General features: G+C 43.6%; 2 protein-coding genes across 2 annotated transcripts in view; one reads left to right on the forward strand and one right to left on the reverse strand.

The window, feature by feature from the left end:
• STYX (serine/threonine/tyrosine interacting protein) overlaps positions 1–10,972 on the reverse strand; it is a 43,550-nt gene extending 32,578 nt beyond the window's left edge. Inside the window, exon 1 of the mRNA XM_066274796.1 lies at positions 10,600–10,972. Within this exon, the coding sequence (XP_066130893.1) occupies positions 10,600–10,656 (57 nt within the window). The 5' untranslated portion in view covers positions 10,657–10,972. The remainder of the gene's footprint in view (positions 1–10,599) is intronic.
• The window catches only part of GNPNAT1 (glucosamine-phosphate N-acetyltransferase 1), a 211,468-nt gene that overhangs the window by 55,578 nt on the left and 143,095 nt on the right, over positions 1–12,795 (forward strand). The window lies entirely within an intron of this gene.

Here is a 12,795-nt window from a genome sequence, read left to right on the forward strand (position 1 = left end):
TGGGGGTACTAATCTAATAGGGCAGACTCCCAATATATTGTGAGTTAATTAATAGAATCAATTTCCCCAAATTTGTTGATCAAACAAGCAGTCCAACTATATTTTCAAACCAAAGCAAGCCAGCTAAGCCAAAATATCCCTAATAGTGAAACACACCATGCTTCTAATAAAAACTGACAAGTAAAAATCCTTCAATCACCATAATAGAGTAATAGAGGGTACCTCATACTAAAACATTTTCCAGTCCTGGCCGGTTGGCTCAGCAGTAGAGTATCAAGTGGTGTGTGGATGTCCTGGGTTCGATTCCGTTCAGGGAACATAGGAGAAGTGACCCTTTGCTTTTCCACACCTCCCCCTCTTCCTTCTTTCTATCTCTCTCTCTTTCCCTCCCTCAATCATGGCTTAGTTGGAGCAAGTTGGTCTGGGGTGCTGAAGATGGCTCCATGGTCCCACTCAGGCACTAAAATAGCTCGGTGGCCAAGCAACAGTGCAACAGCCCCAGATGGGCAGAGCATCTTCTCATAAGGGGCTTGCTGGGTGGATCCTGGTCAGGGCGCATGCAAAAGTCTGTCTCTCTGCCTCCCTACTTCTCACTTAAGAAAAAAAGAAACTTTTTTTTCAGAGTCTCTCCTTCCTTCTCACAAAAATGCAAAGTTACAAAATCTATAAAATTGTATTTAGGGGGTAGAAAAATGTTATAAAAATGTTCAAAGATCAATCAATAAATAAGTACAACAAAGAATATATGATAAATGAACCAAAGGATATAAGCTATAACCATTATATAAAGTAAAAACTTAATTCTTTTTTTTATTTTTGAAAGATTTTTTTTTTTTAAAGATAAATGAGTTTTTTTTTTTTAATTTTTTTTTTTGATTTTTTATTTATTCATTATAGAGAGGAGAGAGAGAGAGAGAGAGAGAAGGGGGAGGAGCAGGAAGCATCAACTCCCATATGCGCCTTGACCAGGCAAGCCCAGGGTTTCGAACCGGCAACCTCAGTGTTTCCAGGTTGACGCTTTATCCACTGCGCCACCACAGGTCAGGCTGAAAGATTTTTATTTACTGATTTTACAGAGAAGAGGGCAGTGTGCGAAGTGAGAAGTATCAACTCATAGTTGCTTCACTTTAGTTGTTCATTGATTTCTTGTCATATGTGCCTTGATCAGGCAAACCCAGGGTTTCAAACTGGAAACCACAGCATTCCAGGTCAATGCTTTATCCACTACGCCACCAAAGGCCAGGCAAAGTTCATTCTTATCACTACATGAATCAGGTGAGCTGAATCACATAATTTTTAGAAACACCAAGATAGATTACAAATTTTACTTAGGTAGAGGAAATAGTTTTGGGAGAAAAATATAATCAGAATACTACACCAGAGTTGGGACATTTCACAAAACAGAAATATTAGTATTTATCTCTCTCTTCCAAAAAAATGTAATCCTCTCCAGAATAAGCCCTTTCCTTTAGTTCTCACTCCCAGCTCAAGCTTTGCCTAAACAAAAGGACCAAAAATGTTCACTCATAAACAAAAGGGTTGGGAGAATATGGAAAGGCAGAGATGTATACAAGTAAGGTGCTTCTAAATCAGTTATTCTTAGACCTGGCTACTGTTAGATCTGGCTCTATCTCAGACCAATTAAATCAGAAAAGGTGATGGTGGGCCCAGGCATGGCTATTTTCTAAAGCTCCTTGGGTGATTCTACTCTATAGTCAGGTTAAAAAAACACCACTCGAAATGTAAAGGAGCTAGGAGAGAGATCTTCAGTCAGTGATACTGAGCAACTCCAATTTTTGATTCTGTACTGACAATCAAAAAAAATTTTTTTTAAAGTGAAAAGATAACATTGAAGTCGCTAAACTACTATTGAAGTAAATTATATTTCACTTTCTACCTAAAAATAAAACAATTTTTGAATTACAAAACCAACAGTCCTAACTATGCAACCAATTTGTTTAAAACAGGGGTAGTCAACCTTTTTATACCTACCACCCACTTTTGTATCTCTGTTAGTAGTAAAATTTTCTCACCACCCACCGGTTCCACAGTAATGGTGATTTATAAAGTAGGGAAGTAACTTTACTTTATAAAATTTATAAAGCAGAGGTACAGCAAGTTAAAACATATAATAATAATTACCAAGTACTTTATGTCAGATTTTTGCTAAGTTTGGCAGAATAAATCTTCATAAAACAACTTACTATAGTTAAATCTATCTTTTTATTTATACTTTGGTTGCTTCGCTACCACCCACCATGAAAGTTGGACCGACCACTAGTGGGCGGTAGGGACCTGGTTGACTACCACTGGTTTAAAACATTGGTATTGTAAACCTGACCTATGGTGGCGCAGTGGGTAGAGTGTCGATCTGGAATGCTGAGTTTGCTGATTCAAAACCCCAGACTTGTCCAGTCAAGGCACATATAAGAAGCACCCCTCTGTCTAAAATCAATTAAATCTTTAAAAATTGGTACTGGAGCCCTGGCCGGTTGGCTCAGCGGTAGAGCGTCGGCCTAGCGTGCGGAGGACCCGGGTTCGATTCCCGGCCAGGGCACACAGGAGAAGCGCCCATTTGCTTCTCCACCCCTCCGCCGCACTTTCCTCTCTGTCTCTCTCTTCCCCTCCCGCAGCCGAGGCTCCATTGGAGCAAAGATGGCCCGGGCGCTGGGGATGGCTCCTTGGCCTCTGCCCCAGGCGCTAGAGTGGCTCTGGTCGCAATATGGCGACGCCCAGGATGGGCACAGCATCGCCCCCTGGTGGGCAGAGCGTCGCCCCTGGTGGGCGTCCCGGGTGGATCCCGGTCGGGCGCATGCGGGAGTCTGTCTGACTGTCTCTCCCTGTTTCCAGCTTCAGAAAAATGAAAAAAAAAAAAAAGAAAAAAAAAAAATTGGTACTGTAAGCTATTTTTTTTCCCTCACATCTAAAAACCTACTATAATCTTGCTCCAATTAAGACCCTACCATCAAAAACTGTTAAACAAAAAAACCCCAACAGGTCCAAAATGGTATCACTCTTGCCGAAAGCCCATGATACCAACCTCTCCCAGGAACATAACCTTCATCAATCAGTCTGGAACTTCCTGATCGACACTAATGAGGTAATTTGCTTGATAAGACCCCCTTATGGCAAGTTGTACTTGCCTGAAATAAGCCACTCTTAACTCCTTGGTTCCACCTTCATTATAATACAGGGGCCCCCAAACTTTTTACACAGGGGGGCAGTTCACTGTCCCTCAGACAGTTGGGGGGCCGAACTATAAAAAAAAAAAACTATGAACAAATCCCTATGCACACTACACATATCTTTTTTTAAAGTAAAAAAACAAAACAGGAACAAATACAATATTTAAAATAAAGAACAAGTAAATTTAAATCAACAAACTGACCAGTATTTCAATAGGAACTATGCTCCTCTCACTGACCACCAATGAAAGAGGTACCCCTTCCGGAAGTGCGGTGGGGGCAGATAAATGGCCTCAGGGGGCCGCAGTTTGGGGACCCCTGTTCTAGAGTCAGGTTCCAAACCCTGAGGTCCCTGGCTTGAACACGGGATCATGTTGCTGGCTGGGCCTGAGCCACTGCTCACCCGCAAGCCATGTATGAGAAGCAATCAATAATCAACTAGTGTGAAGCAACTACGAATTGATGCCTCACATCTCTTTCCTCCCTTTCTCTCTAAAAAAAGAAAAAAACATTAAAAAAAAAATACAAGCCTTGCCTGACCTGTAGTGGTGTGGTGGATAAAGTGTGGACCTGGTATGCTTGAGGTCAATGGTTTGAAACCCCAGACTTACCCAGTCAAGGCACATATGAGAGGCAGCTGCTATAAGTCCATGCTTCCCGCTACCCCTTCTTCTCTCTTTCTCTTTCCTCTCTCTAAAATCAATAAAATCTTTAAAAGAAAAAAAAGCTTTCACTTTGTACAACTCATCAGAGTTGTCCTTACAGTTGCTAGATGGAATGTTGTCCCTGTCAAAGTCAATTACAACTTCAAATTTATTTTGAATTTTTTTAACAAAACCAATGAAGATTCTTTCATTAATTCAACAAACATTTGTTGAACTTAAGAGTATATACAATACATTGTATTATATTAAGTGAAAGAAACAATGGCAAACAAGACAAAAACTTAATGGTGACAAAACTTTCCTTTATGAACTTTCAGTCTATCATGGGAAACAGGGAGGAAAAATAATTTTGCATCTACCCCTGTGTTGGTCAAGTAAGTTTGTAAATATGATGTATATGTTTGCTCGCTTATAGTTTGCATTGGGTGTGGGGCACAGGCTGTAAGAAGGCAGGGTAGTTACAGCCTAAGGCTTAGTTTTAAGACTAAGCTTTTCCCCACACCCTTGACAGTTGCATGATGTAGGGTGGTGCCCTCTCATGAGGAATCCCATTATGCCTCAGATAAGTGACTTTGTATCAGAGACTTCCTTGTTTGTATATTGGATTAAAGGTTTTGATTTCTATACCATAAAGTGGGGCAGACCGGGAGCTTGCTCTCTCTAGGTTCCTGCTATCACCATTGCAGGGGCCTCCCTGATCCCTTTCCCTTCATGGGAAAAGCAGGTTTTCTGCTTTTCCCTTGTCTTCTCTTGTGGTTTGCCTGTCTTGGTGAGACACCAATAAACAGAATGGTCCATCATCCTCCAACTCCGCCATTTCTTTACCGTCTGCCCGAATCCAATGGGAACCTGCATGTGAATGGCCACGACGGTGGCTCCTGGCCTTACACCCTGTGTCTTAGCTGAGACATCAGACATAAATAGAGAGGCTAAAAGGAGAATCACAAGTTTAATAAGATTTACAACTCCTATATACATGGGAGTGTTAAGCAAAATTCAACCTAGTAAATATGAAGATGTAACTGAGTTTAGTTAAGCAATTCATGAATTGGACAGCATCCCATATTGTGAAGGCTTTTATAGAGACTTCCTTGTTTGTATATTGGATTAAAGGTTTTGATTTCTACATTATAAAGGTATCTAGGTTTGGTATCATGGGGTTTCAGCAAGTGATACCATTTTAGGCCTGTGGTTTTCTATTTAAAAAGGAAGAGATCCAGGAAAACTGAGTACTATAATTCACCAAAATGGCTAAAGCCACTGTCAAGATGTAAAGCCAGTAGCCACGGTCACCACTATCAAAGCAGCTAGGCCCATGCAGGTTCGCATTGGATTCGGACAGTCGGTAAAGAAACAATGGAGCCAAAAACTGATAGGCCATTTTCTTTAATTCTAGCTTGCACCCGGCGGGCAAGTAAAAAATACACACTGGGCTCCAAAACCCACTCACATTCAGTGCTCACAAAGCCACTGACTTATCCGAGTTTCCTAGAATCAAAGGTTTCTAGCTCACCAGCTTTATTCTCCTCAGTTCCCCAACTCCTTTCTTATCCCAGATACAAACACTACACAAACTGGCATCTCACTCAGCACTCCGCCATCTTGGCTGCTTCTTCTGGCCACATGGCCTCTTTTTGCTCTCTGCTCTGCTCCCTCTGCTCTCTCATGCTAATCATCCCAGGAACCAAGAGCGCAAGCTCCCGCTCCGTCCCCATTTTATAGTGTAGAAATCCAAACCCTTAATCCAATATACAAAATAGGGAAGTCTCTAATACAAAGTCACTTTCTGAGGCATGATTGGATTGTACCACCCCACATCAAAAAGGGTAGGAAAGGCTTAATCCCAAAACCAAGCCCCAGGCTACAAGGATTCTGCCTGCCTTTAGCCCACCCCAACACACATTAATATCACCTGGGCGACGGCCTCCTCGTGTTATCTTTAACAAAGTGAGCATAATACATTTTATCTGCCCAACAGGTTTCTAGCTCACCAGCCTTATTCTCCTCAGTTCCCCATCTCCTTCCTTATCACAGATACAAACTCTGCACAAACTGGCATCTCACTCAGCACTCCACCATCTTGGCTGCTTCTCCTGGCCACATGGCCTCTTTCTGCTCTCTGCTCTGCTCCCTCTGCTCTCTCATGCTAATCATCCCAGGAACCAAGAGAGCAAGCTCCTGTTCTGCCCCCATTTTATAGTGTAGATTCATAACCTTTAATCCAATATACAAAACAGGGAAGTCTCTAATACAAAGTTACTTCTCTGAGGCATGACTGGATTGTACCACCCCACATCAAAAAGGGTGGGAAAGGCTTAGTCCCAAAACCAAGCCCCAGGCTAAAACGATCCTGCCTGCCCCAAACACACATTAATATCACCTGGGCGACGGCCTCACGTGGGCAGCACCATCTTTAACAAAGTGAGCATAATACATTTTATCTGCCCAACACAAGCCATGTAGCCATCAGAGCCACCTGGCCCGTGCAGGTTCACATTTGACTTGATTCAGACAGACAGTAATGAAACAATGGAGCCAAGAACTGGTGGGCCATTACCTTTAATCCTAGCTCGCACATGGCGGGCAAGAAATACACAGTGGGAAAACACTTCCCTTTCCATTCAGGGCTCCCAAAGCCACTGACTCATCCAAGTTTTCCTAGGATCAAAGGCCCCACCAGCCTTATTCACCTCTGTTCCCCATCTCCTTCTCTCTGCACAAACTGGCTTTTCCTTCAGCACTCGCGCCATCTTGGCTGCCTCTCCTTTGCAATGCTGATGGCAGGATCTGAGCAAGAGTGCCCCTGGGTCTGCCTTATTTTATAGTGTTGAAATTGAAGCCTTTAAAGCCAATGTACAAATAAGGAAGTCTCTGATACAAAGCCACTTATTTGAGGCATAAATGGGATTCCTCATAAGAGTAGACCCCCCCACCCCATCATGCAACAGTCAAGGGTGTGGGGAAAAGCTTAGTTTTGAGAAGATCTTAGTATTAGAAGGGTGTTGAAAAGATCTTTATTAAAAGGGTGGGAAAGGCTTAGTCTTAAAACTAAGCCTTAGGCAATGAAGACCTTACCAGTTTATAGCCTGTCCCCCACACCCAACGCAAACTAAAAGGAGCAAACATAAACATCATTATTTGCAAACTTATTTGACCTACAGCCACCATCTTAAATATCCTCAGCTGAAAACAAAAGAAATTAGGAATTGGGGAGTCAGTTATGGGAGGTTATCAGGAAAAGCATTACGTAGGGCTATTATACATATTTAAGTCATTGTCTTCTACATTGATAAGAGTTTCTAGAGATAAAGTCATCCCCCTCTTCTTGGTTGGGGTGGGGAGACACCCTTACAAATGAAGATTTTCCTTACAAAGATAAATGTCTTGGCCCTGGCTGGTTGGATAAAGCACTGGCCCAGCCTGTGAATATCCCAGGTTCAATCCCCAGTCAAGGCATACATGAGAAGCAACCTTCTGCTTCTCTTCCCCTCCTTCTCGCTCTTAGAGTCAGACAGGAAGGGAGAGACATGAGAAGCATCACTGATTGCTTCTCATATATAATATGTCTTGACCAGGGGAGCTCCAGCCAAGCTAGTGATCCCCTTGCTGAAGCCAGCAAGATTTGGGCTCAAGCTAGCAACCATGGAGTCATGTTGTAATCCCACATTCAAACTGGGGATCCCGCACTCAAGCTGGTGAGCCTACACTGAAGCCAGTGACCTCAGGTTTCAAACCTAGGACCTCAGTGTCCCAGGTTGACGCTCTATCCACTGCACCACTACTGGTCAGTTGGGAGTGCCACTCTTTTTGCAAACTGATCTGAATACTGCTAAATTTTTGCTAGTGTTAGGGTAAAATTCTTGGTCTCTCTGACTCCCATCTTCTTCAAGGCTTCTTGTTCCCATGGCTTTCAGGATAATAGCTTTTGCTTTATCTTGCATATAGATATGCTACTCATTTCAGGAATTCTGCTTGGAGGCTAAATTCAACAAAAACAGCTCCTCCCATTTCTTAAAATGGATTTGAAAAACTAAGACTCCCATCTTCTAGTCTGGCACCTTCTTAATCAATAAACTTTTCCTTATGCCAAACTCTGATGTGTTGGATTTTGGCCTTTCAAAGCTCTGGGCACCTTGGACTGCTAACACTAGAACTGTCCTATAAAGCAGTGGTCCCCAACCTTTTTTGGGCCATGGACCGGGTTTAATGTCAGAAAATTAGTATTTTCACAGACTGGCCTTTAGGGTGGGATGGATAAATGTATCACATGACCGAGACAAGCATCAAGAGTGAGTCTTAGATGTAACAGGGAATCTAGTCATTTTTTAAAAATAAAACATCGTTCAGACTTAAATATAAATAAAACGGAAATAATGTAAGTTATTTATTCTTTCTCTGCGGACCGGTACTGGTCCGCAGCCCAGGGGTTGGAGACCACTGCTATAAAGAATACCCTGACCAGCATTTCAAGAAACTCGGAAGTAACACTCTTATAGAGAGATATGATAATTAAGCAAGCTATCATAGCTTGATCACATCAATCATTACGAACATTCATTACTTGAATTCCATTTTTACTAAAATAAGATTTAGACTGTAATTTAGCTTTCCATGTAGCGGTTCTTATGTGGAAAACACTGTATTGGTTAGTCACCCTAACTACATTTAAGATCATTTGACACTTCACATATCTCATTGGAAATTAGAAAATTAACATTCTGTTTACAAGTTTATCAGGAGTAACTACATGCCCTATTTAATGGTTACTTATAGTTCTTTCTGCCCCCAAAGCACTCTCCATCTTCTGTGGAAATGTCTCCCAATGATAAACTTCACTACCCTAGTCAAGGAAACGGGTTATAACGTAGCCTTGGCTCCTCATTGTATACACCACTTCCTGGCTATAGTGACTGATCCAAAGGATGGGCACATGATCTAAACTGGACTAGTTCTCTAGATTTTAAACAGTGAAGCTTTGCAGAGAAGCACTTTTATTCCTCAACGTGCAGATTCCCATCAGGAGGGTGTGAACCTGGAGCAGACAATGACCAAATTCCATAACTGAAAAAGCCCAAGGAAAAGCAGAAAACCTGAGGGAAAGTAGACAAGCACAAATGAGAGGCAGAGACAGTTCTGAAACCTTATAATACTGTCTAGTCAAGACCTTGAGATTAGCTGCACCGCTAGCTTTCTGAATTTTGTGACCTCTTTTCTTTTGGCTTAAACTAGTCTGAGTTTTGCAATAAAAAGAAAAGAAACATCTAATGCAATAAAGTAAGAAATTAACTGGCGTTCAGCAGGTAATATTTGCATCATTATCTCTACTAGGCTTAAACGTTACTTCTGTCCAACACAGAAAAGAAGAAAACTACATATATTCCCAGTAAGATTTTATAATTTTTTCAGGGATAACATATCTACACAATAAAAGATTAAATGTAAAGTCTACAAACATTTTAAACTAGAAATTTTAGGATTAGAGCAGGGAAGAATTAAGGTGTATTAAAAAAAAACAATGAATTAAGATTCACAAGACCCAGGTCCTCACTGTCTTTTGCTACTATGCTATTATGGCATATCATTTATTGTCAGTAAGCTACAATTTCTTCACCTGAAAATGGAAATGCCCTACATTATTTCTAAGATTGCTTCTAATGCCAAAATTACTGAACTTTTAAGGATATAAAATTATACTCCTCATTCATTTTTAAACATAAATGAACTTCATTTTCCTATTTAAGAGTCTACTCTGAAAATATATTCAAGTCTCGAGGATCACTACCACAAGCAAAAGATCCCTCCAAATAAAAAAATGTAAACCCTAAATGAAAACATTCAATAAAATGGTTATTTAGTATAAACTGAATGGTCTCTTGAAAATAAAGACTTCGTTTTCCAATTACATTTAAGATGTTTAAAACTAGAAAGTTTAGATTCTTTCTTTCTTGATCCTCCAAAGCATACCTTGTCCTGTTACTAATTTAGATATTAGAAAATTCTAATTTAGTAGTCTGCAATACCATAAGTATTTGAAACTAGCTATAGATGGGGGGACCAACTCAATACAAACGTTAGACAGGGAAGAAGTAAAGTAGATTAACAAAAGAAACCCAAATTAGAAATCAGGAGACCAAGTTACAAAGAATTTTCCATATTAACTTCCCTCCAAAGGGCAAGATTTCTTATTCTTTTAAGATTCAAATGAGTCAGTTTGTAGCTCTGCCTATAAAACATACAAACAAACAAAAACCCACAGAAAAATTAAACGACCAAACAAAACAATTACTTTGGAAAACTTTTCGAAGGAGCATTTTGAAGGTCAGGCCCTAGGTCCATTCCCTCCGTGGGGTCATGTGTCCCACAAGTGAAAACTATGACACCAGAGACATCCCTCAAATTGAGATTAAAAGCAACATTACCCTCATATTGTTTTGGCAATAAAGGGGGAACCCTACTCCAAGGAAGTCCCCGACGCTGACCCAGGGGGAGGGAAGGGGACTGCTTCTGCCCATCTCGGTAAGTACACCAAAGCCAACCCCAGCCCCAGGCCCAAGCTCTCCGCCGGCCCCTGCGGAGGGAAAGGGGAACTTAGGAAGGAAAAGAGGGGCCGACCTCCTCTGAGCGAGACTCCACCCCGAGGTCCCGGGACGCCCGCAGGAAGCAACAGGGAGCCTGTAGCGTTGGCGGCTCCGACGGCTGGGGCCTGGGGTGGCCCCTCGGCCTGCGCGTGCAGTCACCGGCGCACTCACCTCGGCGTCTTCTTTGCACTGTGGGAGCGAGGGGAACTCCAGCTTCACATCCTCCATGATCCCCGGCGGCCGACGGGTGGGTGGGGTGGAAAGAGTTATTTGCCAGCTCGACCCTCGGGCTGGCAGTGGCGGTGAGTAATAGGGCCAGGGGACTGGAGAGCTGACGGGCGGGCAGCAGGCTGACAACTAACACACGCTGACCAAAGGGTCCCCGTGACTCCGGCGGCGGCGGCGGCGACAGAGGCGAAGAGGAGGGTTGGGCGGCTCATACCCGGCCGCCATGCTGCTGCGGTTTCCCTGCTCCCGAGTCTCCGCACCCCTCTGGCGGCCCAGGCTGCGGTTCTAGCACGAGCCCCACAACCGTCTTCCCTCCTTCCCCCCCCCGTACCCACCCCGCACCACCCCAGCCAATCCCAGCCTACGCTCGCTTTTGGCCCGCCCCCCGCGGCCGCCAGGTGTCAGCGCGCCACCGCTCCGCCCCTTCACGAGAGCGCAGGCGCGGGGGGCGGGGCCTCAAGGGCGCCTCCGCACAAGCTCTCCGGGTGTGGAGGAGGCGGGGCTGCGGCAGAAGGGAGGGAACGACTGAAGGTCCTGGGAAAGGCAGTGAGTGGGACAATCCAAACCAACCTTAGTCGTTTCCAGACTGACTCAAATCTCTTTGGTATCATAATAAATAGCCAAATCATTTTACTAGCCACCAGTAGCTGGAATCCGAAAGGGAAACCATAGTTTCTCCCTTCTCAGAATCCTGCGCGGTCTCTGGTGAGGTTATAACCAAGAGCCAAGAGTGAAGCCTTCTTAAAATTGTTATGGCACTCAGAAAATGAAACAACCATCACTTTTTAAGCAAATGGAAACGGTGGACTTGGGTAAATACCAACTAGAAAATCTCAAGAAATGCCAAATAGAAGAAGTCCTAAGAAACAAACAGAACTGACAGCTCACTCAGCGAATTGTACATAATACTAAAGAAAGGCCTCTCCCTTTAATCTGAAGTTTATTCATATTTCAAAATAGTGACAAACTACATGGCTTTTGGTATAAAGTTTACACTATAAAGCTTAGGTACATGATGTTTTCTCTGGCCATAAGGAAATACTATTATACTTTTTGTTTTTAAACAGATGAGGATAATCAAGCTTAGAACTTACACTTAAACAGTTAAAGCTTGTACATCAAACTGAATCTTAAAAAACCACTACCACCAAAGTAAAAAAAAAAAAGGTCACTTAATTGCAAATTACAATGAATAAGGTAAAAAGAATTACATAGATGTGGAACCTAGACACCCCACATGCACAAATATCCTATTTTAAGTTTTTTTTTTTTTTTTTTTTTTTTTTTTTCTGAAGCTGGAAACAGGTAGAGACAGTCAGACAGACTCCCGCATGCGCCCGACCGGGATCCACGCGGCACGCCCACCAGGGGGCGACGCTCTGCCCCTCCGGGCATCGCTCTGTCGCGACCAGAGCCACTCTAGCGCCTGGGGCAGAGGCCAAGGAGCCATCCCCAGCGCCCGGGCCATCTTTGCTCCAATGGAGCCTCGCTGCGGGAGGGGAAGAGAGAGACAGAGAGGAAGGAGAGGGGGAGGGGTGGAGAAGCAGATGGGCACCTCTCCTGTGTGCCCTGGCCGGGAATCAAACCCGGACTTCCGCACGCCAGGCTGACGCTCTACCACTGAGCCTAACGGCCAGGGGAAATATCCTATTTTATATAAATATTTAAGAACTATGGCCCTGGCCGGTATTTTATATAAATATTTAAGAACTATGGCCCTGGCCGGTATTTTATATAAATATTTAAGAACTATGGCCCTGGCCGGTTGGCTCAGTGGTAGAGCGTCAGCCTGGCGTGCGGAAGTCCGGGTTTGATTCCCGGCCAGGGCACACAGGAGAGGTGCCCATCTGCTTCTCCACCCCTCCCCCTCTCCTTCCTCTCTGTCTCTCTCTTCCCCTCCTGCAGCGAGGCTCCATTGGAGCAAAGATGGCCCGGGCGCTGGGGATGGCTCCTTGGCCTCTGCCCCAGGCGCTAGAGTGGCTCTGGTCGCGACAGAGCGATGCCCGGAGGGGCAGAGCGTCGCCCCCTGGTAGGCGTGCCACGTGGATCCCGGTCGGGCGCATGCAGGAATCTGACTGTCCCCATTTCCAGCTTCAGAAAAATACAAAAAAAAAAAATATATATATATATATATATATA

Source organism: Saccopteryx bilineata, chromosome 4 (genome assembly GCF_036850765.1).
Source record: "Saccopteryx bilineata isolate mSacBil1 chromosome 4, mSacBil1_pri_phased_curated, whole genome shotgun sequence".
Taxonomy (NCBI): domain Eukaryota; kingdom Metazoa; phylum Chordata; class Mammalia; order Chiroptera; family Emballonuridae; genus Saccopteryx; species Saccopteryx bilineata.